This window comes from Aquarana catesbeiana, linkage group LG10 (genome assembly GCF_042186555.1).
Source record: "Aquarana catesbeiana isolate 2022-GZ linkage group LG10, ASM4218655v1, whole genome shotgun sequence".
Taxonomy (NCBI): Eukaryota; Metazoa; Chordata; class Amphibia; order Anura; family Ranidae; genus Aquarana; species Aquarana catesbeiana.
In genome coordinates this window covers 166382695-166410021 of record NC_133333.1, presented here as the reverse complement: position 1 = coordinate 166410021, position 27327 = coordinate 166382695, and the positions used below count along the sequence as shown (strand labels likewise).

Below are 27327 nucleotides of genomic sequence, written 5' to 3'. Positions count from 1 at the left end.
GAGTCTCTTCTTTCTGAGCTCCCTGGAATACTGGACAGTTCCTGGGACAATTCCTTGAATGATCCTTGAGCCTTGTTTGTCATGAACCACAAACTCTTTGCTCCTCCCATGGAATTCCTGATTTAAGCCATGTCTCTGCACTTCCTGTTTGCCAGATTATTGTGTTCTCTCCAGCCAGTATCTCCCTCTGTCTTCCCTGCTGCTGTCCATATTTTGCTACCACTCGTTATCGACCCTTGGCTTGGTCCCTGACTACACTTCGGCCTGATCCCAACCTGCAACTACTTATTACTGACTGTTTGGCCTGTTTACTGACTATGCTTCTGTTTGATCCCTACCTGCTTAGCTGCTACTGGACCCCAGCTTGCTCACCTCCTGGTGGGGCGATCCTGAGGACCACGACCTGGTGCGATGCAGCAAAATCCATTTCCATCATCAGGAGCTCTGGTGAACACTGGTTAGTATACTGGACAGTGCTGCGCTAAAATAATAAACAGCTAAAATAGTCAATGAATGAAAAGTCCATAAGCTCGTATGTAAAAACACTCATGTAGATAGAAAACCAAAGACGTCAGCGGTGATAAAGGGTGCTTCATGCAAAGTCTGAAGTGCTCCTTAGTCCGTGCTCACACCATTTGTTAGCCAAACTGCTCACCTTGCATAATAGACCCCTGAGCCAACAGGAAGGTCATAAGGGCATTCACCACCTCTGGTGGTTATGGTAAACTTGTAGATGGAAGCCGGGCACCTCTTATACTCCGCAGATAGAACTTATATCTCTCCCGTGACAACATAAAATACAAAGAAAATATCTAGTGCTCTCTGTATAACTTGAAACAGGTATCATTTATTAAAAGACAGGTACTCACATCAATAGCACTTAGTCCAAGTGCTAGGATAAAAAACATATAGTGACTGGTAACAGTAAAGCTGGTAAGGTGGCCGCAGTGACAGGGGAATGTCACTGCAGCCACCTTACCAGCTTTACTGTTACCAGTCACTATATGTTTTTTATCCTAGCACTTGGACTAAGTGCTATTGATGTGAGTACCTGTCTTTTAATAAATGATACCTGTTTCAAGTTATACAGAGAGCACTAGATATTTTCTTTGTATTTTATGTTGTCACGGGAGAGATATAAGTTCTATCTGCGGAGTATAAGAGGTGCCCGGCTTCCATCTACAAGTTTACCATAACCACCAGAGGTGGTGAATGCCCTTATGACCTTCCTGTTAGATCAGGGGTCTATTATGCAAGGTGAGCAGTTTGGCTAACAAATGGTGTGAGCACGGACTAAGGAGCACTTCAGACTTTGCATGAAGCACCCTTTATCACCGCTGACGTCTTTGGTTTTCTATCTACATGTGTGTTTTTACATACGAGCTTATGGACTTTTCATTCATTGATTATTTTAGCTGTTTATTATTTTAGCGCTGCACTGTCCAGTATACTTAGTCGAAAAGGGTTTCTATATTTGCCTTTAGTGTTCAGCTGCTGTTAGTAGTCATTAGGTTTTGCGCTGACTGTTTGTTTTTGATTGAACACTGGTTAGTGTCTAGACAACGCACCTCAGATGAGCCCACATCATTCACCAGGGTGACTGCATGTGAACCTATCCTGCTGGTCGGTGGTAGTTCTGCTACTGCTATAGCATCTGGTCTTCGAGCTTGGTGCCCGATCATGACACAAACCATTCTCTCTGTTCCTCCCAAGACCTCCTGCTCTTGTTTCCGTCTCCCATTCTCGTCTCCAGGACTTCTACAGAGCCTCTCCCATTCAAATGACATCCTTATATAGACTTCAACTTGAAAGTGCTGCTGGAGATAACAAACTGGTGTGAAAGGCAGCTGGGGCCGGATCACCTTTAGGAGCCAGCGTGAAGGTCATTGCCTCTCAGACATGGATCAGAGCGGAGATGCAAAGAAGGAACAGAATGATGTAGATGGCATGGCTACGCGTTTCGTAGCAACAGGGACTGCCCCTTTGGTGCAGGTGTACAGCCCTGAACCAAAACAGGGTGTATTCAGGGCCCCTATTTCGAATAGCTGCTGCATCCCCTTAGAGTACCAGGCGGCTCCAGCCGAATAAATAAACCACTCATTCACACAGCCAGAGTACCCTTTAGAGGCCCTGACCTGGTAGTATAGTGTTTATTCCGGAACTATCCAAACACCAACAAATGGGAGGTCAATTAGCCACAACTACCTCTGGAGGAACTCTGGTTGACAATGGCTGTTCTAACTTGTTGGAAAATCAGTACAAACACACACAGCAATACTTTAAATACTGAAGACCAGTGCCTCTTCCTATACTGTTGGACTACACATCCCAGCATTCCATGCTAGCTTAAATCAGAGCTGAGATTAACAGCTCTACAAAGGGTTGAGGTTTACAGAACCCCAGTCTCAATCACAGGCTTACAAAATAAAATGGAAAGGCAATGCCAAAAATACAAAAAGTGCACTTGTGATCTGGCAAGACGGAGCCTCATTTCCTCCCCTTTGCTTCAATCAAAAGAATTTCCACTTCGATCACTGGCAAGAGAATTGCATTCAGCTTCATCAAGTCATTTTTTTTAAGCTTGTGTGCTGGACCGGGGAGGGTGGGGGTGAGCAATGCTTTTATGCTGCATCTGACATCTGTGCATGCATTAGGAAACAGACAATTATGGGCTCATCAAATCGAAGTTTACTTCCCCATAGCTTTGGAAGATTCTCCATTAACGGAATGAGCTGCAGGGAAACTGCAGGGAATTAAAGTCACTTTTCAGATTCAAAGACCAGACTTATTAGTGACAGAGCTGCACACTGTTTTGTTGAAACTAAAAAGTGCATACAAGTGGATCAAAGCAAGCCGTAATGGCAAAACAGGTCCCTTGGGTTTTAATTACCTCTCATTAGGCACCACTATATTGCAAACAACTTGTTCCATGTGTTTGGCAGGTTTTGAAACACTTTGAGGGGCCCTGCACACACAGGCATTTGTTAATTTGAGCTTTTGAACGCTCATATGAAAAGCAGCTTTATTGAAATCATGAAAGCAAATCTGCACTGTGAGAAAATATATAATCAGGTTCTACAATCTGAAAATGCATATTCAATGGCTGTCTTGGTGATCCAACTATTTAGCACTTCTGAGTCCCTGACCTAGTAAGCAGATTAATGGCTCTGACTTCACAATGGCTTCTTTGAAGTAAAAGTATAAGGAAAATGTACGGAACATAAATGGAGGCTAACAGTGATGACCTTCTAAAAATGCTAGCTGACCGTCCATTATACTGAACCTTTAGAGCTTTAATGGTTATTGACCCGGGGAAAAAATGCTAATCTGTAAAGTGATTGAAAAAAAAAAAAAAAAAAATCACAAGTTCTCCTTTGGCTACCACATTTTGAGTAACTAAATCTGGCTATAGATGGTTCGACTCTCGGCCAGTTCAGCAGGGACCAGCTGAAATTCTTATCTATGGACAGGTTAATTTTACCCAAGTCGATCCATCGATCAACTTGGGTACCACCAGCATGTCGGCTTTTGACATGCGATTATTGAGAGACGCTAATTCCACTAGCAATAATCATGTTCCCCCGGGAGGGATGGCTCCCCGCGCTCCACCACTGGGAGAACACAATGGGGGTTATTTACTAAAGGCAAATCCACTTTGCACTACAAGTGCAGTCGCTGTAGATCTGAGGGGGACATGCAAGGAAAATAAAAAACAGCATTTAAGCTTGCACATGATTGGATGATAAAATCAGCAGATCTTCCCCTCAGATCTACAGTGACTGCACTTCCAAGTGCACTTTCAGTGTAGAGTGGATTTGCCTTTAGTAATTCAACCACAATGGCTTATTGAACCGCAAATAGGAAATGGAGTGAGCCAGCAGTGAACAGCTGCCAACTTTTCTTCAAAATACACATTAAAATTTAATTTAAGGACTCCTATGAAGGCACATACTGATACCAAGGGTTACCCATTTTTTTTTATTAGGTCAATTAAATAATCTGTCAAATGCCTGCTAAATATGATGCTCTTTAGTTAACATTTACAAGCCAGGATTAATACATACCAATGTGTACACAGCCTTTTGTAAGGGGTATGCCAATAAAAATGTCAGTCTGTCCAAAAAGGATAATTCAGCTATGGGCGGACTGTCGTTAACCCAGTCACTGTATGGCTTCTAGGTCTCTCACAAACGCCACAGAATAAACCATCATGTCCACCTTTACCATAATGGAAGCTAAAGCAACTGCTGTGGCACTGATGGGCAGACCTAGGGATTTAAAGGAGAAATCTCATTCGCTGATAAAAACCAGGCAGTCTGCCAAGAATCACAACATTCTTTAGCAGTGGAACTTAAGTATAAACATTGTAACAATTTGCCCTTTAGATCAAAGGAATACACTTTGGTGTGTAAATGAGGGAAGTTTCACCACATAAACACTAAGGTGTACGTTTAGAAAACTGAGAAGTTTTTTTCTCAATTCAGTTCTCAGAGAAAAATTATCTTCTCTGCAGCCGGGTTTTTAAACTGAGAAATTCAGTTCTCAGAGGGAGAACAGAGAAGTGGCGTTTCCTCTGAAAATGGCCGAGATCAGTGTAAAAGTGGGTGGGCTGCCTGTGTGCGTGTACACACCGATTTTTACGTGTAAAGCACGTATGGTTTGACCCACGTATAAAAGGCCGCAGGGACACCGTAAAGCATATATGATAAAATCAGTAGAGCATGTGATGAATTGTTTAATTATAAAAGTTTTACCTATATTATTGATGATCTTATTGCTGCCATGAGTGATAAATTGACTGGTCCAGCATCCTCTTTTTTTGCACTGAAAAATGCCTGTCCTGTTATCGAAATATGATCTGATGTCTAGAGGGGATCTGGTGGACTTATTTGTCATTTTGCTTGGTGCCAATATGTTTTTCATGGTCTGAGCTCTTCTGAAGGTTACTTGGGGGGCTTTTGGTAACTCAGTAGCCAGACGCTGGTCTAATAGTAAAATCTTATTCTTTTTATTATTCTGGAGACTGACGTTAAAAGTTGACACAAATCTGACTGTATAATTGTCATTCGTTTCAGCTGAAATATTCTTTTTAGAGGGAGGATTCATATGTGACAAGAAAGCATCTAGAACCAAGACCCGTGGATATCCCTTGTCCTCAAAATTTTGTATCATCGAGCCACCCTGTGTGACATAGTCATCCACCCTTGAACAATTTCTCCTCAGTCTAATAAACTGTCCCCTAGGAATGTCCGGTTTCCATATGGGATGGTGGCAACTGTTAAAACGCGGGTAGGAATTCCCATTAGTGGGCTTAACATGATTCTTGGTAACAATCCCACTAATATCATGGGTCAACACCAAATCCAAAAACACCAACTCGTTGGAATCGAATACATGTGTAAAGGTAAAACCAAAAGGGATTGGCATTGCAATGAGCTACGAAGGAGGGGAACATATCCGGGCCACCCCTCCAAACGAGCAGGATGTTGTCAATGTATCTATCGAGAAACACAATGTGCTCAGTGAATGGGTTGTTGGCCCGGATGTATCCCCCCTCCCAGTAGCCCATCGTTAGGTTGGCGTACACTGGAGCAAAATTTGCTCCCATGGCTGTGCCCCTACATTGTAAATAAAACTGTTCGAAAAATGTGAAGTAATTGTGTCTTAAGCAGAATTCAGTTGATTTAATTAAATTGTGACCGCAAGGAATTGAGGTCTCCATTCTGGGTGAGGAAATGTTGTATGGCTATAAGGCCTACCTCATGGGATATAGATATACAAAGATGCAACATCAAGTGATGCCCACATATATCCCTCTTCCCAAGTATAATGTTGGAGGACATCAATAACTTGACTTGAGTCTCTAATATAAGATGGGAGTTGGCAAACCATTGATGAGCCATTAGTAAAGCTACTGGTACTAGCCACTATTGGTCTTCCCGGAGTATCCATCAAAGACTTGTGTACTTTCGGGAGATGGTAAAAATACAGTGTGCTACACTCAGATGGAAACAGGAATTGTCTTTCCTTTTTGTTAAGCACTCTGTTTTCCCAAGCCTCGTAGACCAAGATTTTGAATTCTAATTGATATCTGGGGAGAGGCTCAGCTGCCAATTTAAGATAGGTATCGGTGTCGGCTAGCAGCCGACTCACCTCTTTAATGTCATCTACTCTGTTCTGCACAAATAAGCTCCCACCCTTATTGGCTTGTCTGATAAAATCAGTATTGGCTGTCAGATCTTTTAAGGCCCGGCTTTCTTCTCTTGTTAAGTTATGATATCGGTTAGTGTTAAGGGTGTCGCAAGTGCTAAAAGGTCTTTATAAACAGCCTGAAAGTAGGTCTCTACGTAGGGACCCTTTGAATGTGTTGGGAAAAACGTAGATTTTGGTCTAAAAGTAGTATGTGGACTGATGGTTCTAGAAATGGTGTTGGGATGTGTCCCTCTGTATGGCCCTCTTCCCAGAGTTCTTCCAGAATCTGGAGCATGTCATCATTTGATTCAGTGTGTGGCCCCCTATCTAGTCCGGAACATGATTTGTTGGCAAATCATGGCAGCAATAAGATCATCATTGCAATAGGTAAAACTTATATAATTAAACAATTCATCACATGCTCTGCTGATTTTGTTATATATGTTCTACGGTGTCCCTGCAGCCTTTTATATGTGGATCACACCATACGTGCAAGAATCGGTGATCACCGTAGATTCATCAAAAAAGCATGTGATGAACATAGCGTTCCACAACATTTTCATTGTATGCATAATGATGATATTAAATGCCTTTAAGTATTTGCTATAGAGACCATCCCTAAAGGAACCTTGACTGCAAATTAGAGATTTTCCCTATTATGCAAGAGGGAAGTATTCTGGATATATAGAGATAAACGAGGAATTGGAAACATGCAGTTTAGCACCTTCATAGCCCCCCTCCTATTCCCCCTTTAACCCAGGGGCTCAAATGTAATTGGTCAAATGAATATAATCATAAATAAAATGTTAAATGTTAATTTTTAATATTTTGTTAAAAATCCTTTGCTGGCAATGACTGCCTGAAGTCTAGAACCCACGAACGTTACCAAAGACTGGGATTCCTCCTTTATGATGTTTTGCCTCTAACTGCAGCTGTCTTCAGTTGTTCTTTGTGGGTCTTTTTGCTTTTAGTTTTGCCTTCAGTAAGTGAAATGCATGCTCAATTAAGTTGAGATCAGGTGATTGACTCGGCCATTGCAGAATATTTCACTTCTTTTCCTTCAAAAGCTCCTGGGTTGTTTTGGATCATTGTCCATCTGTACTGTGAAGCACCGTCCAATCAACTTTGCTGCATTTGGGCTGACAGCATATCTCTAAACACTAGGAGGTGCACCGAAATTTTTCAGCCTGCCGAAAATTATTGTCCGAAAACTGTGTTTTTTCATTTGGCCGATAGCAAAAAACAGCTGATACCGAAAGTGGGCGGAGTCCGCCCCGGGTGCCACCCATTTCGGTAGTGTCAACCTGGCCCGCCCCAGTCCTCCACTCATGCCTTGCCGCGATCTCCGTGTGTCACGGAGCTGAATTGTCCGGGCGGTAGTGACAATGTCCCGCCTCCTGTGATAGACGGCACACTGATCCAATGGCGGGACATTGAATCAGTGTCACGTGATCACAGGAGGCAGGACATTGTTACTGTGACCCGGGCAATACAAACCCTGTTCCGTGACACACTGAGATCGCCACACTGATCCGGGCATAGGCATGCTGCTTATGATGGACACGTGTGAAGCTGTTGGGCACAGGCAGGCTGCATATGATGGGCACTGGTGAGGTTGTTGGGCACAGGTAGGCTGCATATGATGGGCACTGGTGAGGTTGTTGGGCACAGGCAGGCTGCATATGACGGGCACTGGTGAGGCTGCATATGACGGGCACTGGTGAGGCTGCATATGACGGGCACTGGTGAGGCTGCATATGAAGGGCAGGCTGCATTTGATGGACACTGGTGAGGCTGCATTGATCGCCTGGATCATATCTGCTAGAGGTGCACCGAGCAGTAAGTTTAAGTTAGAGACTGCAGGCATGATACAAGAGATGGTTAGAGACTGCATTTTTCTTGACCTTTCTTGCACTAAAAGTCCCATTAATGGCAAACAATAAATTCATATTAATTTAAATTGATGATATTATTAAAAAGTTAAATACAATTCTATATAAAAATCTAAATATTTTTTAACCACTTACCAACCGGCCCATAGCCGAATGACGGCTGCAGGGCGGTTGGATAACTGGGAGGGCGTACTATGACGTCCTCCCAGAATTCCCCTCTCGCGCGCCCCCTGGGGCGCGCACCCGAACACATCCGTGACCGCCGGGTCCGGAGGACCCGGCGCATCACGGATCCCGGTAAATGGCCGCTGATCGCGGCCGTTTACCATGTGATCGCGCCGTCATTTGAAAGGCGTGATCACATGTAAACAGACCGCCGTCATCTGATGACGCCGGTTCCTCTCCTCCCCTCCTGTGTACCGATCGGTACACTGTGAGCGGAGAGGGGGATGGATGGATGGCTGCAGCGCTGTGGGCTGGATGTGTAGTGCCCACAGCGCTGCACAGAGACATCCATCCATCCATCCATGCTCAGCCATCCCTACTACTCTGCAAAGCCCCACATTACCCTGGAATACCCCACATTACTCTGCAAAGCCCCACATTACCCGCCATACTCCGACATACCCCACCATACCACGCCATACCGAGCCATGCTCGGCTGTACTCGGCCTCTGTATGTGGCCAGGCTGTGGAGGTCTCACACATGTGGTATTGCCGTACTCAGGAGGAGTAGGAGAATCTATTTTGGGGTGTCATTTTTGGTATGTAAATGTTATGTGGTAGAAATATTGTATAAATGGACAACTTTGTGTTAAAAAAAAAAAAATGCGTTTTAACCACTTCCCACCCGCCGGCCGTCATACACCGTCCTTGACTTTGTGTGGGGATATCTGAATGATGCCTGCAGCTACAGGCATCATTCAGATATCAGCTTTTTCAGCCGGCGATTCCCTACACCAGAAGAATGATCATAGCGGCTGTTCCACTGCTTGATCGTTCTTACGGGAGGCGAGAGGGGATGTCCCCGCTTCTACCGACTCACCGCTACGATCGAAGCCAGGATCGTTTTTTTTTTAATTTCAGGCTTCCCAGCCTAGAGGTGAGATGTGGGGTCTTATTGACCCCATATCTCACTGTAAAGAGGACCTGTCATGCCATATTTCTATTACAAGGATGTTTACATTCCTTGTAATAGGAATAAAAGTGGTCAAAATTTTTTTTTTTTTTTGGAAAAAAGCATCAAACTAAGATAAATAAAGTAAAATGAACAATAAATAAAAAAAAAAAATTTTTTTAAAGCGCCCCTGTCCCTGTGTGCTCGCATGCAGAAGCGAACGCATACGTAAGTCCCGCCCACATATGAAAACGGTGTTCAAACCACACATGTGAGGTATCGCTGCAATCGGTAGAGCGAGAGCAATAATTTTGGCCCTAGACCTCCTCTGTAACTCAAAACATGTAACCAGTAAAAAATTTTAAAGCGTCGCCTATGGGGATTTTTGAGTAGCAAAGTTTGGCGCCATTCCACAAGCGCGTGCAATTTTGAAAGGTGACATGTTGGGTATCTATTTACTCGGCGTAACTTCATCTTTCACATTATGCAAAAACATTGGGCTAACTTTACTGTTTTGGTTTTTGTAAAGCACAAAACAGTTTTTTTCCAAAAAAAAGGCGTTAAAAAAATTGCTGCGCAAATACCGTGCAAGACAAAAAGTTGCAACGACCGCCATTGTATTCTCTAGGGTCTTTGCTAAAAAAACATATATAATGTTTTGGGGTTCTATGTAATTTTCTAGCTAATAAATGATGATTTTTACATGTAGGAGACAAATGTCAGAATTGGCCTGGGTGCTCCAGAACGCCTGAAGGTGCTCCCCTGCATGTTGAGCCTCTGTATGTGGCCACGCTGTGTAAAAGTCTCACACATGTGGTATCGCCGTACTCGGGAGTAATAGCAGAATGTGTTTTTGGGGTGTAATTTGTGGTATGCATATGCGGTGTGTGAGAAATAACCTGCTAATATGACAATTTTGTGGAAAAAAAAAAAGTAAAAAAAAAACCTTGATTTTGCAAAGAATTGTGGGAAAAAATGACAACTTCAAAAAACTCACCATGCATCTTTCTAAATACCTTGGAATGTCTTCTTTCCAAAAAGGGGTCATTTGGGGGGTATTTGTACTTTCCTGGCATATTAGGGTCTCAAGAAATTAGATAGGCCGTCAGTACTTCAGGTGTGATCAATTTTCAGATATTCGCACCATAGCTCTTGGACTCTATAACTTTCAAAAAGACCAAATAATATCCACCGATTTGGGTTATTTTTACCAAAGATATGTAGCGCTATAAATTTTGGCCAAAATATATGAAGAAAAATTACTAATTTGAAAAATATTATAACAGAAATGAAGAAAAATGTATTTTTTTTACAGATTTTTCGGTCTTTTTTCTTTTACGGCGCAAAAAAATAAAGAACCCACCGGTGATTAAATACCACCAAAAGAAAGCTCCATTTGTGTGAAAAAAAAGGACAAAAATTTCATATAGATACAGTGTTGCATGACTGAGTAATTGTCATTCAAAATGTGAGAGCACCAAAAGCTGAAAATTGGTCTGGTTAGGAAGGGGGTTTAAGTGCCCAGTTGTCAAGTGGTTAAAATCTGTCATTTTCGGTATCGGTTTTCGGTCTAGTGCATCCTTCATTTTCGGTATCGGTTTCGGCACCAAAATTTCAATTCGGTGCACCCCTACTAAACATTGGAGAATTTATCCAGCTGCTTCTGTCTTATGTCATATCATCAATAAACACCAATGACCCAATGCCACTGAAAGCCATGTACAGTTGTGCTCATAAGTTTACATACCCTGGCAGAATTTATGATTTATTGGCCATTTTTCAGAGAATATGAATAACACAAAAACTTTTCTTTCACTCATGGTTAGTGTTGGGTAGAAGCCATTTATTATCAATCAACTGTTTACACTCTTTTTAAATCATAATGACAAAAGAAATTACCCAAATGACCCTGATCCAAAGTTTACATACCCTGGTGATTTTGGCCTGATAACATGCACACAAGTTGACACAAAGGGGTTTGAATGGCTATTAAAAGGTAACCATCCTCACCTGTGATCTGTGTGCTTGTAATTAGTGTGTGTGTATAAAAAGGTCAATGAGTTTCTGGACTCCTGACAGACCCTTGCATCTTTCATCCAGTGCTGCACTGACGTTTCTGGATTCTGAGTCATGGGGAAAACAAAAGAATTGTCAAAGGATCTGAGGGGAAAGGTAGCTGAACTGTATAAAACAGGAAAGAGATATAAAAAGATATCCAAGGAATTGAGATTGCCAATCAGTAGTGTTCAAACTCTAATCAAGAAATGGAAAATGAGGGGTTCTGACCAAACCACGGTCAGGTAGACCAACTAAAATTTCAGCCACAACGGCCAGGAAGATTGTTCGGGATGCAAAGAAAAACCCACAAATAACTTCAGGTGAAATACAGGCCTCTGAAAATATGTGGTGTGGCTGTTTCAAGATGCACAATAAGGAGGCACTTGAAGAAAGGTGGGCTGCATGGTCGAGTCACCAGAAGAAAGCCATTACTACGCAAATGCCAAAGTATCCCACTTACAATACGCCAAACAGCACAGAGACAAGCCTCAAATCTTCTGGCACAAAGTCATTTGGAGTGATGAGACCAAAATTTAGCTTTTTGGCCACAACCATAAACACTACATTTGGAGAGGAGTCAACAAGGCCTATGATGAAAGGTACACCATTCCTACTGTGAAACACAAAGTGTTTTGGGGATGTGTGAGCTACAAAAAGGCACAGGAAATTTGGTGAAAATTGATGGCAAGATGAATGCAGTAAGTTATCAAAAGATACTGGAGGAACATTTGCATTCATCAGCCAGGAAGCTGCGCATGGGACGTACTTGGACATTCCAACATGACAATGATCCAAAACACAAGGCCAAGTCGACCTGTCATTGGCTACAGCAGAATAAAAGTGAAGGTTCTGGAGTAGCCATCTCAGTCTCCTGACCTCAAAATCATTGAGCCACTCTGGGGAGATCTCAAACGTGCAGTTCATGCAAGACAGCCCAAGAATTTACAGGAACTGGAGGCTTTGCCAAGAGGAATGGGCAGCTTTACCATCTGAGAAGATAAAGAGCCTCATCCATAAATACCACAAAAGACTTCAAGCTGTCATTGATGTTAAAGGGGGCAATACACGGTATTAAGAACTGGGGTATTTAAACTTTTGATCAGGGTCATTTGTGTAGGTTCTGTTGATTTAAAAAGAGTAAACACAGTTGATTGATAATAACTGGCTTCAGCCAAACACTAACCATAAGTGAAAGAAAAGTCTGTGTTATCATTCATATGCTCCGAAAAATGGCCAAGAAATCATAAATTCTGCCAGGGTATGTAAACAACTGCATGCCCATGCCATCACACTGCCTCCAGCATGTTTTACAGATGACTTTGTGTGCTTTGGATCATGAGCGGTTCCAAGCCTTCTCCACACTTTTTTCTTCCCATCATTCTGGTACAGTTTAACCTTAGTTTCATCCGTCCAAAGAATGCTTTTCCAGAACTGGTCTGGCTTTTTAGATGTTTTTTTGGCAAAAGTCTTATTTGGATTTTCTATTCTTCAGGCCTATGAATGGTTTGCACCTTGTGGTGAACCCTCCGTATTTGTTCTTGTGAAGTCTTCTCTTGATTGTAGACTTTGAGAATGATACACAGTAACATGTAGAAAAACTGCGCTTAGGATGGGCCTATATGGTAAGAGAACAGGTTGCTGCCTCCCCTACACAGAGCACTCACAGAGGGTACTCTGCTACCCTAAATAAACTAACAAGTGAGATGGGTTGATTGGCGCTACCCAGAAAACCTAAATGCTAATGCATATTAGGGAAAACCACAAAAGGTAGTTTTATAATAGTACAGTTATAGAATTACACACCAATGCTCATATCATCACAGTCAGTAGGTAAGAGGAATGCCCCAGTGACTGGTAAGGAATGGGTAAGGGGAATCCTAGGATCCCTAAACAATAAAATATGGTTGAGTATTTTTATTGTATGTATAAGAAAAAATGTATAGAAAAAATTAATAATAAATAATAAAAAGTAAGGAAGAGTGATATATATGTAGATTGCCTAAGTTGGTACAGTCTATTGACAGAGATGTCCCACTCTGTATATATTAATATGCACTGTGCCAACTATATAGAACAAATGCAAGCAGTCAACCAGTTAGGTACACTCTAAATTATATCAACCACGCAGGTGCAATATAAGTCATACAGTAAGGCTGGAACACAGCGTATGCTACAGTGGATATATCAGAGTGATGTATAATAGTCCCATAGGCTTATATCTGCATCAAACACATCCACATGTTTACATAAATCAAGCATAAAGTGTAAACCATGTGGGTACATTACAATTCATATGGTGAAGCCTGGACCCAGCATATGCTACAGTAATTAAATCAAAATGGTGTACAATAGTCCCATAAGCTTATGTCTGCATCAGGTCAGGATCTCCCAGGGGTGACTTTAGTGCTTAAAATGTTGCCAGGTGACTTTTGTGCTCCCCCTTCTGATTTCCTACTCACCGACTCCTGGTACCTCTGCAGGGGTAATAGGCATATAATGCTTTAAATGGAGATCGTTGCTCCCTGTTGTTTGCGGTGGATGCCTCGGGTGTACCCTGGCTGATGGAGGTGCATGCACAGGCCTTTGATATGATTGTTATTTTTACTCAGTCAGTGGAATGGTATCCTCTTTTGTACCTGGTATCCTTTATTTCGTCATTGTGGATACTGTCTGCTTTTGTTATTCTGAAGAAATCCATGTGTGTTTCTCTGTGCCTCAGGAGTCGGTTAAGCTTAAACGTTTGAGTGTTCTATTTCTAGGTTACACTTTGTGGGAAGGAGTAGGCAAAGGAATGGTGCCAACCCCCCCCCCCCCCCAGTGGGAGGGCTTTATCTGGGGGACCACTTATTATTAAAGGGGTGTTCCAGATTCCAATAAGCTCCCCACAACCACTGGCTGGGGTTGTAGAGATGAGGCCCTTGTCCTCATCAACATGGGGAAAAAGATGCTTCGCCCCCTAGCAAGGCACCCCTCCTCTATGTTGAAGGCATGTGGCCTGGTAAGGCTTGGGTGGGTACTGCCACCCCCCACCCCTTTTAAGAGTCTGGCATTAATTTTTTGGGGGACCTCCCACAGTTTTTTGTATTTTTGTGTAAAGTCCCCCATAAAATCTGATAAATTTCAATGGGGCTTGGGTTCAGCATCTAAAGTTCACTGAAGTCTTTATGAACTAAACCCAGGGCAGTTTGGCTATTTTGCGATTATAGAATACAGTTGCAGAGTAGGACTCTTTCTCTGTGTGGAAACAGCAATCCCTTTGCAGAGGTCTGACATGCCCCCTGCTTAGACATAGCTACAGCTCTCTAATCAGCAGGGAGCAGGAGCTTTGCCAACTGAAGAGCCATATGTCTGCAGCCAGCTGGTAAAAGGAATGCGTAGGACCTCTGCTGAGAGACCATATTTTTTCACCGAGAGCAAGGGTCCTCTGCAACATGCTGTTCTATTTAGGCTGAAGCTGATTTATGAAAAAAAAAAATGGATAAGGCATTGATGGCACTAGTATTTCTTCCTCATTTCATTACTAACAAATTAGAGGTGTACACATAATCATTTAGTCATGATGCACATAAATAGTGAACAGAGATGAGCAACTTGACCCTAGAAATAGGGATTTTAGGAGTGACTCGATTCCTCCTTCCACACACTTGATGTGGATGGAGGAATCCTCCCGCTATACCTTTGTATTCTGACAATGGGGAAAATCCCACAGGCTGGTTGTACAGAAGTTGATCGGTAAATAAACTTCTGTATGATGAGCATGCACAAGGATCAAAATTTGGCTCATCTCTGTTGAACCAGATGAACTGCGATCAACGTATGGCCAGCTTAAAAGGTGCAATATAGGTGGAATACCCCAAACGCGCCCTCTTCGTAAATCTATTTACTACTCTGCACTTTTACATAAACATTGCACATCCTAATGTCTTCAAGAAATCACAACACCAAAGGTAAGCCCTGGAATCTGTTCCAGTTATTGGGATATATTAGAAGGCAGCTCTGCATTGCACTAGTCTAAAACAGACTCAGCCTGGCAACACAAATATCCGCCATGTCTACCAATTGTCACTAACTGCAGACAGCCAACACCTGCAGAAAATGTTCCAAGTTTATCTCAGCAGCACCATCTAGTGACAACAAAGCTGAAGAGCTGCACCGAAATAAAGCAACTTGACTGCAACATTGCTTTAAAGGCACTGCCACTGGAAAAAATGTGATTAGGTTTTGATGGAAGCAGCCATCCTACACGCCAGTGATCCAGTGAGTGGATTAACAGCTTCGCTGTCCAAAATCAGATTTGTGGGTTTTAGGCACCAAGGTCACCAACCAGATGAAATAAAGAGAAAGGAGAGATAGGCATAGGGGAGACTTAGATCTCTCTATACAGCTGTGATCGATGATAATGGATGCCTACCCAGGGCATCAGTGACATTAAACATTGGGTACTGAGCATAATACTGCGCTTTCTGTTCAGATATTGTGGCTTGAAAGAAATCCCTACAATGGACTACAGCTCCTCCCTCCATACTAATGCCTACTGTTTTGGATCCATATGAAGCTCACCGCACACACTGCAATCTGTACAATCTGACTATGCAATCACTTTTGGATCCAATAACAAATACAATATTCAGTACAAGAGCTTTTCTGATACGATGTTAATTGGATAGTTTACAGAGATTGTACAGTCAGATTTTAAAGTGAATGGTGACTAATAGGGTTGCACCGATACCGGTATCAAGCATTTGCATGAACACAAAATTAATGAGCTCAAATCGCACTGTAAGGAATTGCATGTGATTTGAACAGGAATGCTGTGCGATTCCTGTTCAAACCACATGCGGTTTCGGATTCCTGTGCCAATTACATGCAGTTTTCTGCACCGCTCCTCTGTGAACCTAGGCTTGTCATAGTGACTTCAGCCTGGGTTCACACAGGAGCGGCGTGGCAAACCGCTTGTGATTCAGACAAGAATTACACACCACATTCCTGTTCAAATTAAATGCAATTCTTTGCAGTGTGATTTCAGCCCATTCATTTTGTACAGGCTCAAATCGCACAGCACGAAAAAAAAAAAAAAAAAAAAAAGTTATTTAAAAGTTAGCAGTACTTGTTCTTAAACTGGTATCGGTGCATCCCTAGTGACTAAGAGTCTTTCTGATTTAAGGACCTTTTGTTAAAAAATAACGGAGAAATAATTATACAGTCCAAGGTGGCTGGAGAGCTGCAAACAATTCTAAAATAGATTTTCATAAAAAAGGTATCTGTGGCTGATGCTTTGTTGTTCTTTGGCAAAAACTGGGAAGCTGCCAAATTCATACTAAGCAGCCACTAGTTCTTTAGACCAGTGTTTCTCAACCTTTTTCCAGTCGGGGCGCCCTTGAAAAGTATTTTCAGTCTTGAAGCACCTCTGTCCAAGGCTTGGTTCACATTACTGTGCAAAATCACACTCGTTCCTGACACACAGACAAATGCTCTGCTCTTTAGAGGTGCCATTAATTCTTAATAGCATGGTACCCCACACATTGGCAAACATGGGGCACTTGATGTAAACCGAGGGCTTGTTCACATGTCAGGTTGGTGGGGAAGTAAAACCACGTGGTTGAGCTGTTTTTACCACCCCAATTTCTCCCCCTTTAGCTGCAGAGACAGCAGCTGGGGGTGTACACATGCTGTAGCTGCTGCTGGAGGTATATCCAGGCTGAATGGGGCTGCACTGCAATTACCCCGCAACTGTGTGCATTGTACAGTTGCGGTGTAGTGATGCTGCATTTACAGGCTTAAAACAGATGGTGAAGAGGCAACATATTGCCTCTTTACTGCCTGCCAAATGCCTCAGAAAAGCGATCTGAGCATGGATTGCTGTTCAGAGGAGCAGCAGTCCTTGCTGCTATCACAAACAATCCCTACAAAAGCAGTTCTGATAGTACAGGAATAGGGCGGGGTCAGGATTAAAAGTAACATACACACACACACGTAATAAAGCCCTTTAAAACGTTCTAGCACAGTACCTTTTCTCATTCAGCCGGGTACTGCACTGTAGGGAGAAGCAGAGAGCACAGCACACTCCCTCTCCCTTTATTTTCACTTTTGAGGCTGACAAAGCTCCCTCACAGTGCCGATGTAGTTAATCAGTGGATCAGGAGATCGGGCTCAGACAGCCCTTCTCTCCCATGATCCCACAGTACACCTGAGGACCTCTGCCGGCACACCAGTGTGCCGCAGAACACTGGTTGAGGAAGGCTCGTTTAGACAACAGACTTTATACTCCTTCCTTTGTTATGTTGCACAAACATCTGGATCTATATAATTCTACAGCATTGCAGAAGTTTATCAAGGACTTACTGTGGCTGTTACTTTGTCCCAGTCTGACACAAAGGCACGGAAACCCTCTCCAAACACAGTTCCTGCAGTCCTAGAGTGAGAATACACATTAGTGACTGAATTAAAATAATGTACACTTTTAACAACCTCGTTGCTAGTCTGAACAAATGAAAGCACCCTGTAGTAATGTAGGGGGGCACCAGATGGAATGACAGTGCTGTACGGTGGAGTAGGCATCTGACACACCTGGAAGTGTTGGATTCCAGAGGCGGCTGTAGCTCTTGAACAAAAGAGAAAACTGAAGTCACAGTCCATTCGATGGACAAGTATAACTCATCTTTTATTCCTAGAAAGCAAAAAGCCAATCTTCCTGCAATAGAAGTGGTTTTATACTTGTCTCTTTAGCTGCACGCATCTCCTACCTTTCTTCTGATTTAGCACTACAGTTTACATCAATTTCTTCACCATTAAACACTTATGTGAGCATCAAATGCCTGTGTGCATGCCCCCACCCACTATGGTTCCTCACTCTGACCCCTATATCATGATTGGACTCAGTAGGGACATAGAAGTCAGAGGAAGGGATACCATCAACTGATAAGGAACACAGGCATCTGAAACTGCTGGAAGTGTTGCATGTCAAATAGATGGAGGCTGTAACACTGTAACAGAGGGGAAGTAGAAGACACTGGCTGCCAGAGATTGGCATATAATACCTCTACTGCAGAAAACTGGCATTTTTAATTTGTTTGGGAACCTGGCAGGGTCTCTTTAAAGCAGCCCTTGCAGTACAATGCAAGGTTACCATATAAAATCCCTTTAAAAAATACAATAGTCAGCAGTTCCTAAATCTAAAGAAAAGAATTGTATTTATAGTTATTATATACAACCTCCTACATCACCTGTCTTAGCACCACCATCCTTCTGGGAGGATTACTAGGGAAAGCAGAGTAGGTTAAATCTGAGAAGCAACTCTAGGCATCACTAAATGGCGGACCGCAGTCCAGATCCAGGCCAAGTCCCATCTGGACTGCGGTGGTCGCCACTTAGGAGTCAGCTATTTCCCCCACCCTCTGCCACTGTCATTTTCACAACAGGACAGAGGCCAGGAGGCACAGCAGCACTGGATGGAGGGCAGAGCTGCCCAAGTTAACCGGCAGGTGATTGGTTGTTAGGACCACGCTGCATCCTAGCGACCAATCACCAGGCTTGTTACTATATATTAGCTCCTGCCCTCCATCTAAGGGGACTTTAAAAGCCCACAGCACAATAGCAAACCATAGTAAAGTATGCATATTTTTTTTTTAATTTTCTCTTGTTAAGTACAAATTCTATTAACAGTTGTTAACAGATTAAGGTTAGTGCAAAGTAGAGCTAACATAGTGCAAGTCACAAATGTATACAGTTCTGCCTATTCCAAAAATGCCATGATAAAGCTACCGTAGCAGAGCATACATGGAAAACGGGTGTTTTCCGTGTATGCTCTGTCATGGTAGCTTTATTGTGGCAGCGTGGCTTGGCCTCCCACCTGCTCTCTCTTCACCAATGGCTGCCACGAGACCAGGAAGAGGAGTGAAGAGCTGCAGTAGATTGCGCTGAAATGAGAATGGACTTGGGTAAGTGTTTAAGGGGGCTGGGGGGAGCTACTATTGAAAGAATTTTGTTTTACCTTATTGCAGAGAATGCATTAAGGTAAAAAAAAAATTGCCTTTAGAACCACTTTAAACCCTCAGGTCTATTTATCTCTTTCAGCAGCTGAATTAATCCCTTACTGGGTATGCAACTTCTTTATCTTTTAGTTCAAGCCTACGTTCCAGTTTAAGCTGATGCTAAGACCACTGCCCCATGTTTCCAGTTTCAGAAAACAGAAACACAGTCCAGTAGCCTAGAACAGCAAGGCACTTTGTTGCTCTTCCCTCCTCCAAGCTAAAAGACTGACTCCAAACTGCACTGTCCACTGTTAACTGTGAAAACTGGAAGTTCAGGGTAGCAACACTGAGAAAGCAAGAGCCACCAGCAACAAAAAGTTGTAAACTGCAGGTGCTGGGGTAAGAGTTTTCAATAGTTTACTGGGGAAAGTTAATTTTATTGTGTTTAAAGTGTTAAATGTAAAACATGCTGAGGGTTCAATACTACTTTAAATGATAAAAGATGCAAACTTTCAAGACCCCCTAAGTTCTTATTGTATAATGCCTGAGCAAGAAACCTGACCGGTTACAAAAAAGTGCATCATTAATAACTTGCTAGACAAAAAAGGATCACTTGAACTCACCCCTTCCCACATTAAACTATTATATAAAAATGGAGAATGCAATAAAAGTGCTAAATCACCAAAAACCCCCAGGTGTTTAGAAACAGAGTCTGGAACCATGAGGAAGAGATCCCGCTGTTGGAGTTCCTGGATGATATATGAAATCAGTGCATAACCTAGCCTACCAGACTTCATTAATTAACCCTTTAGCACAATGTGTGTTAATGCATGTACTTTGTAGTACATCTGCCAAGAATGTGCCCAAGCTGAACTATATAAATGAATGTAGGTCTTTGAAGTACTGACTCAGCCAGGAATGAATAATTAATTACACCAATTCTTAAACCACCTGTACAGACAAATGCAACAAGATAGCCTGTGATTAATACTTCCTAACTCAGTGCCCTTGCTTCATTATATCAATGTTGGCAAAAGGAGTCTAAATTTAAATACCCGATTGCTTAAAACTAAAAAAAAATTCCCAGTTTTGGAAAAAGTAAGGAAGGGTTAAAATCCCTGTCAGTATTGTTTTTTTTGCCACCTATGTCCCTTGGGGAGATTTCAATTCATTTCCTGTCCAGGAGACAGAACAAAAAGTAAAATTAAATCTGTTCAAAATGAAGGAAATCTTCACTTTGGTATTTGTCATTGCAAGCGGTCCCCTCTGCTCCTGTTCTGGGGAAAACCCAAAAATCTGGATTTTCTAACCTGACACACCAATTCATAACTAAGGACTATTTTACACTTGTAAAGAGATCTGTGTTTTTCTGCACAAGAAAAAAAAATGTCGATCTCTGCACAGGCACACAAAAAACAATGGTTCTATGTGCTCTGTTCATACTTAAAATTCAAACTATTAGGTTTCACTCACACCTGATCGTGGGCGGAATTGCTGGGAGGCGTTTGCGATGTTGCCGCTCGGTAAGTCGCACTGCGATCGCAACCCACTACGCTTGTCACTCAAAAAGGAAAATGAGCTTCCTTTGGGCGACAGTGTTGCGCGATTGCAGCATGATTTACTGCATGAACATTGCAGCGCGATTGGGTTGCCATTAGAAGTAATGGCATTGCAAACGCATCCCATGTTTTTCAGCGATTTGAAATTGCAGCGATTCCGTCCCCACAATATAGAACAAACATCTATACGCACCTCTATACTACAGCATCGGTGTGATGCTGCCCCTGTCCCACGTCTAAGCTCCAGAAATAACCAATCACACGACAGCTGATCGCTCAGTTCTCAGTCAGCTTGGAACGGAGAGCAGCGACTGTCAGTCACTGATCTCTGCTCTGCTCCTCCAGCACTCACAGGAGCACCGGGCTGGAGAGCAAATGTAAGTGCATTCCTGTGACCCAGAAGAGAAGAATGACCAAAACTATTGGTCCATACGTCTCTTTTAAACGCAACTTTTAGGTGGGCTATGGTGAAGTACGGAAATCTGAAGCCTGCCAGCATTTTTTCCATACCCCACCTTTGTCACCCTCCCTCATTCTCCCATCTGTGTTTCTACATACCACAGCTCAGCTGAGGTGCACAGAAATGAAAGAAATGTCACACTGTGACACTGAAAAGTCTAACCACTTCCCACCTGCGCTATAGTCGAAAGCCGGCTACAGCGTGTGCCGTGAGGAAGTCAATAGACGTCCTCCTGTGCATGAGCTGCCTGCGCGTCAATGAGACTAAGCTGATCAGAGTAAGGGGCAGATCCCGGCCCCTTACCACGTGATCAGCCGTCAGCCAATGACCGCTGATCACGTGATGTAAACAGAAGATCAGTAATCAAAAAGTTCATATAAAATAAATCCAATAATATAAGGATGATCTAATGTTCGCAGTATAGTCCATTTGAAGAATTCTATAGAATGAAGACCGTTACTAACACCCAATATAACTGACTCTTACCGTCAGTACATAGGATATATGCAATATACAAATCACTATATGGTCAGATCCACGGTTCCTCCTATTCATCAAGCCAATCCACTACTTAAACAAGAGATCTTTCTTCCAATGACCCACCAGATATTGAACAACTTATTTTTAGTACAACCTTGGCTTGGGAAGTATGCTCCAGAGATATGGCACGGTGGTCACATATATGGAAAATGAAAGAGACACTCTCATTGCGCAGACATCAAATAGAGGGGTAAATTTATTGCATTAAAAACTATGCATCAAAACTCACATGTGATATATGCAATACAGGCATAAGGGTAAGCGTCCAGCGCTTCCTACCAACAAGATGGAGGCAACTCTTCTGTCCACACCGCTACGTGACTTGTCCCTTGCTCAACCTGACGTTTCGTCACAAACGTGCATCTTCAGGGGCATGGTCGTGACGCTACGGTTTATATAAGGGACGGACATGAGTGATTACCGGAAATTAGACGCAACCCACAGGGCAGAAGTTGTCATCCCCCGGCCCGTGAACCGCACCTCCCGGAAGTTGCGTGCGTTCCATATAGCGGAAGTAATAGTCTCCCAGCCACTGAACCTCAATACCCAGAAGCAAACTGCAAAATAATCTAAAAGTGCGCTCCACAGGCTGGAAATCAACGTTATCCATAATCCGGGAGCACACTGCACTAAAAGAGAAAAAAAAGAACAATACAAATCTCTAGATTGAGCGGTGTGAGGCATTCCGGATGGCAAAGCAAACACTACTTAAGCCTCAAACTAAAAGTAAGAAATTAAAAAATAAAACAGCCAAAATAATTCATGAATGTTCTTTAGAATTAAATGGTGTACTTGGTCTAATGGGAGGAGGGATTGTGAGTACGCGTGGACTTGAGAAGCAGCGACCTCTTGTGATAATACAACATTATGCATCTATAGTGTAAAAGCATAAAACAACAAATATATAAAAAAGACTGACAAATGAAAAACCTAGCTGGAGTAATAATAAATTATATGCCCAACATGAAACATTCGAAAAAAAAAAAAAAAAAAATTCAAATAAAAATAGTGTTTTGATAATAAGCAATAGAGAACACATAAATCAAAGAATTCTGCCATTGCATGATAAACCCTGGAAAACCCCCTAATCCATGAATTCTACCTATCATTAATAAATGCATTAACATCCCATTCGATATTCATACCGAATGGGGTGCAAGTCTGGGCTTGGTAGATCCACTTCGTTTCTAAATGTGAAACTTCCCTCACCATGTTACTCCCCCTCCAGTGTCCACAAAATTTGTCAATACCAAGGAATGTAGTGCCCTCTGGATTACAATCATGATTCAAAGCGTAATGCTTGGAGAGGCTATGTTTTGAAAAACCACGTTTGATGTTAGCTACGTGGTCACCAAGCCTTACGTGAAGCATGCGCTTAGTTCGTCCTATGTATTGCTTCGAGCATGGACACTTAATCACGTAAACCACATATTTAGTGGAACACGCGATGAAGGGTTTAATCACAAAGATTTCCTGAGTAGAGTTTGACTGGAAGGAATCTATCCTCCTACTCCTATTTGCGTTCAATTTGCAAATAGGGCATCTTCTACATGGGTAGAAACCTCCAATACTCTGAAAAGGAGACAATTGTCTTGGCGGATTGACTACGTTAGGGGCAACCCCCAGCTTCAATGGGGGAACTCCTCGATAAACAACCCGTGGCTGTTCAGGTAAGCTTGGGCCTAAAACTCGATCACCTCTTAGAACTTTCCAATGCTTTTGCATTATTTTTTGTTCTCATAATGATGATTGGAATATCCTGTGATGAAAGAAATTTTGAAGGATTCATCCTGCACTTTTGGTTTAACAACCAGTAGATCATCCCTATTCCTCATCCGAGCCAGACTGAGTGCATCAAGTTCACTAACACTATAACCTTTTTCAAGGAATCATCCTCTGAGAATTGAGGCTTCTCTGTCAAAATCATCAAAATCCATTGTCGGAAATTCCGATCGTGTGTACACAAATCTGATGTACAAAGTGCCACGCATGCTCAGAATTAATTAAGAGACAAAAGCTATTGGCTACTGCCCCGTTTATAGTCCCGACGTACATGTTTTACGTCACCGCGTTCCGAATGATCGGATTTTCTGGCAACTTTGTGCAACCGTGTGTATGCAAGACAAGTTTGAGCCAACATCCGTCAGAAAAAATCCATGGATTTTGTTGCCAGAATGTCCGATCAATGTCCGATCGTGTGTACAGGGCATAACGCTAAGGACAAGGAAATGGATTTCCACACTACTTGTTTCGTGAGTTAGGAAAATACCCCTATAGTTATTCAGACCGACAATAAAATTGTTCAGGGATTCCAGGCTACCATCCCACAGGAGGAGGATGTCTATGTACCGCCTCCAGAGTACCAGCTCAGACCTTTCACGAACATTCATGAATTATTTTGGCTGTTTTATTTTTTAATTTCTTACTTTTAGTTTGAGGCTTAAGTAGTGTTTGCTTTGCCATTCGGAATGCCTCACATCGCTCAATCTAGAGATTAGTATTTTTCTTTTTTTTCCTCTTTTAGTGCAGTGTGCTCCCGGATTACGGATAACGTTGATTTCTGGCCTGTGGAGTGCACTTTTGGATTATTTTGCAGTTTGCTTCCGGGTATTGCGGTTCAGTGGCTGGGAGACTATTACTTCCGCTCTATGGAACACACGCAACTTCCGGGAGGTGCGGTTCACAGGCCGGGGGATGACAACTTCCGCCCTGTGGGTTGCGTCTAATTTCCGGCAATCACTCATGTCTGTCCCTTATATAAACAGTAGCCTCACACATCACAACCACACCCTTGAAGATGCACGTTAGTGATGAAACGTCGGGTTGAGCAAGAGACGAGTGATGTAGCGGTGTGGACAGAAGAGTTGCCTCCATCTTGTTGGTAGGAAGCGCTGGACGCTTACCCTTATGCCTGTATTGCATATATTACATGTGAGTTTTGATACATAGTTTTTAATGGAATAAATTTACCCCTCTATTTGATGTCTGCGCAATGAGAGGGTCTCTTTCATTTCCCATATATGTGACCACCGTGTCATATCTCTGGAGCATACTTCCCAAGCCAAGGTTGTGATAAAAATAAGTTGTTCAATATCTGGTGGGTCATTGAAAGAAAGATCTCTTGTTTAAGTAGTGGATTGGCTTGATGAATAGGAGGAACTGTGGATCTGACCATATAGTGATTTGTATATTGCATATATCCTATGTACTGACGGTAAGAGTCAGTTATATTGGGTGTTGGTGACGGTCTTCTTTCTATAGAATTCTTCAATTGGACTATACTGCAAACATTAGATCATCCTTATATTATTGGATATATTTTATATGAACTTTTTGTTTATCACCATTTTTTAAGCGCTACACCATTATCCCCTATCTTTGTTATTGCACCCAACAATATTGTGTTAGCAGCTATTCATATACGTTCATTTAATCAGCACAACAAGTTTCTTCTTTTATAGAAGATCAGTAATCGTCTTTTTATTCTCCTCGCACTGCCAGCGTGAGGAGAAAAATAAGCCCATCAAGGGCTTCTTTCAAAAGGGACATCGGTCCCGAACAGAGAGCCACTGCCTCATCTGTGCCCACCAGTGCATATCAGTGCCGCCTATGAATGCCCACCAGTGTCACCTATCAATGCCCCCCCCCCCCCCCCCCAATCAGTGCCACCATCAGTGCAGCCTCACCAGCACACATCAATGAAGGAGAAAAAATTACCTGTTTGCAAAATTTTATAAAACTATAAAACTGTTGTTTTTTTCCTAAATATTTGGTCTTTTTTTTTGCTAAAAAAATGAAAAAAAAAAGGCAAAAGAGTGACAACATTGAAATCTGAAAATTGGCCTGGGCAGGAAGGGGGGTTAAAGTGCCCAGTAAGCAAGTGGTTAAAAAAAGAAAAAAAAAAAAGCGAACAGTGCTCCGAGCTTTAAAAGTGCAAGGCATCACCAGCAAGAATAACGGCCAGAACTGACACTATCTGCATGATAAGAAGCTGAGTTTTACGGTGCAGATACTGTGAATCAGATTTGGCTTTAGATACACTTTAACATATACAAATGCTATACAAGCCATTTTGTACTGTAAAGACTTTTCTATATTATACTTGAGCCGCTATTATTTTCTTAAAACTGGCAAAAAGTGAATGACAAACCATTGGCTTCCTTCTTTTCACAGATGATTGCAATGGCATTTTAAGTCAAATTACAAGCATTTTCTGCAAAGCTGTTCAATTTTGGTGAAACACATTCTAAGGCTCTTGAATATCTAGCTATAGATGCTGTTATTCTTAGGCCCCTTTCACTCTTGCAAGGGTTAGAATAGCAAAACCCCCAAAAAATATTTGAAAATTTTGAAACAGGCAATGAATGTTATTCCTACATACTTGATGGATTCCAGGACGGTCTGACGATGTTCTGAAGCTTTTAGGCGAATCTGTTCCCGGATAATGTCAGCATTTTCACGTTCTACCTTGGCACGAGCTCGAGCTTCTGCCTCAATTCGAAGCATTTCATTTTTATGTCGCAACTCCATTTCGTGCTCCACCGTGGCTGGATGGGAATAAAAAAAAAAAAAAAACACAGCATAAGCAGAGAGAAGAGTCACTTTGTTCACTTTCATAAAATCCTTGAAAATGTGTACCAGTCGCCTGGATGGGATTTTATTTTCCGCAGATAGAAAAAAAAGGTACAGGTTCATTTTGTAAATCAAAGCCCCAAGGTTTCCAGAAACGGGAACTATTAGCAGGGGATCTGTTGTTGGTTCCCAGATGATTAAATTAAATCAAATCATAACTCAGCCTACCAGACTCCATTAAAGAGGAGCTCCAGGCTCCTTTGGAGAAAAAAAATTAAAGTCAGCAGCTACAAATACTGTAGCTGCGGACTTTTAATATTAGGACACTTACCTGTCCAGGAATCCAGCGGTGTCGTCACCCTAGCTGATTTTTTAATCAGCTCTAGGGTGCTTCCCCGCCATCTTGGCTAAAGGAAATTGTCAGTGAAGCCTTGCGGCTTCACAGCCAGTTCCCTACTGGTTTTGACAGGTACCCGCTCCCCCCCCCCCCCGAAAAGGTGGCAAATGTGCCAGCAGGGAGGGAAGGCAGACAAGTGGAGATTTCCCTTTTGGGTGGAGCTTCGATTTAATTAACCCAGTCGCCTGGATGGGGTTTCATTTTCAGCAGAAACAAAAAGGAACACTGTTCATTTTGTAGACCATATCCTTCTGATGACTTAATTTCCACAAGATTGCTACAAAAGGATATAAATATCCTTTGTGCGCTTCAAATGGCTCTGCAAACCCAGATATTGCCATATAAAAGCAGCAATAACATCATCACTGCAGCACATACCAAGACCATGTACTACAGGCTGCCTGCAGTAAATTACGGTCAAGGGGGAGGGTTTGCTTGAGAGGGTGAGAAGAGAGATCTCCAGTGAGTGGTCTTTATTACAGGAAGTTCCCAAAGAGAGGCACATTTTCACATTGAATTACTGCACAGATATAAAAGAAATACACAAAGCATAACAAGGTTCAGTTTTGG

At 42.4% G+C, this 27327-nt stretch overlaps 2 protein-coding genes across 2 annotated transcripts in view; one reads left to right on the top strand and one right to left on the bottom strand.

Moving 5' to 3' along the window:
* The window catches only part of LOC141111005 (uncharacterized), an 87791-nt gene that overhangs the window by 10443 nt on the left and 50021 nt on the right, over nt 1-27327 (top strand). The window lies entirely within an intron of this gene.
* The window catches only part of ATAD3A (ATPase family AAA domain containing 3A), a gene marked incomplete at its 5' end in the record, with an annotated part of 141745 nt that overhangs the window by 100712 nt on the left and 13706 nt on the right, over nt 1-27327 (bottom strand). The window contains 2 exon segments of the mRNA XM_073602890.1: nt 17602-17671; nt 26170-26335. Of these exon segments, the coding sequence (XP_073458991.1) occupies nt 17602-17671; nt 26170-26335 (236 nt within the window).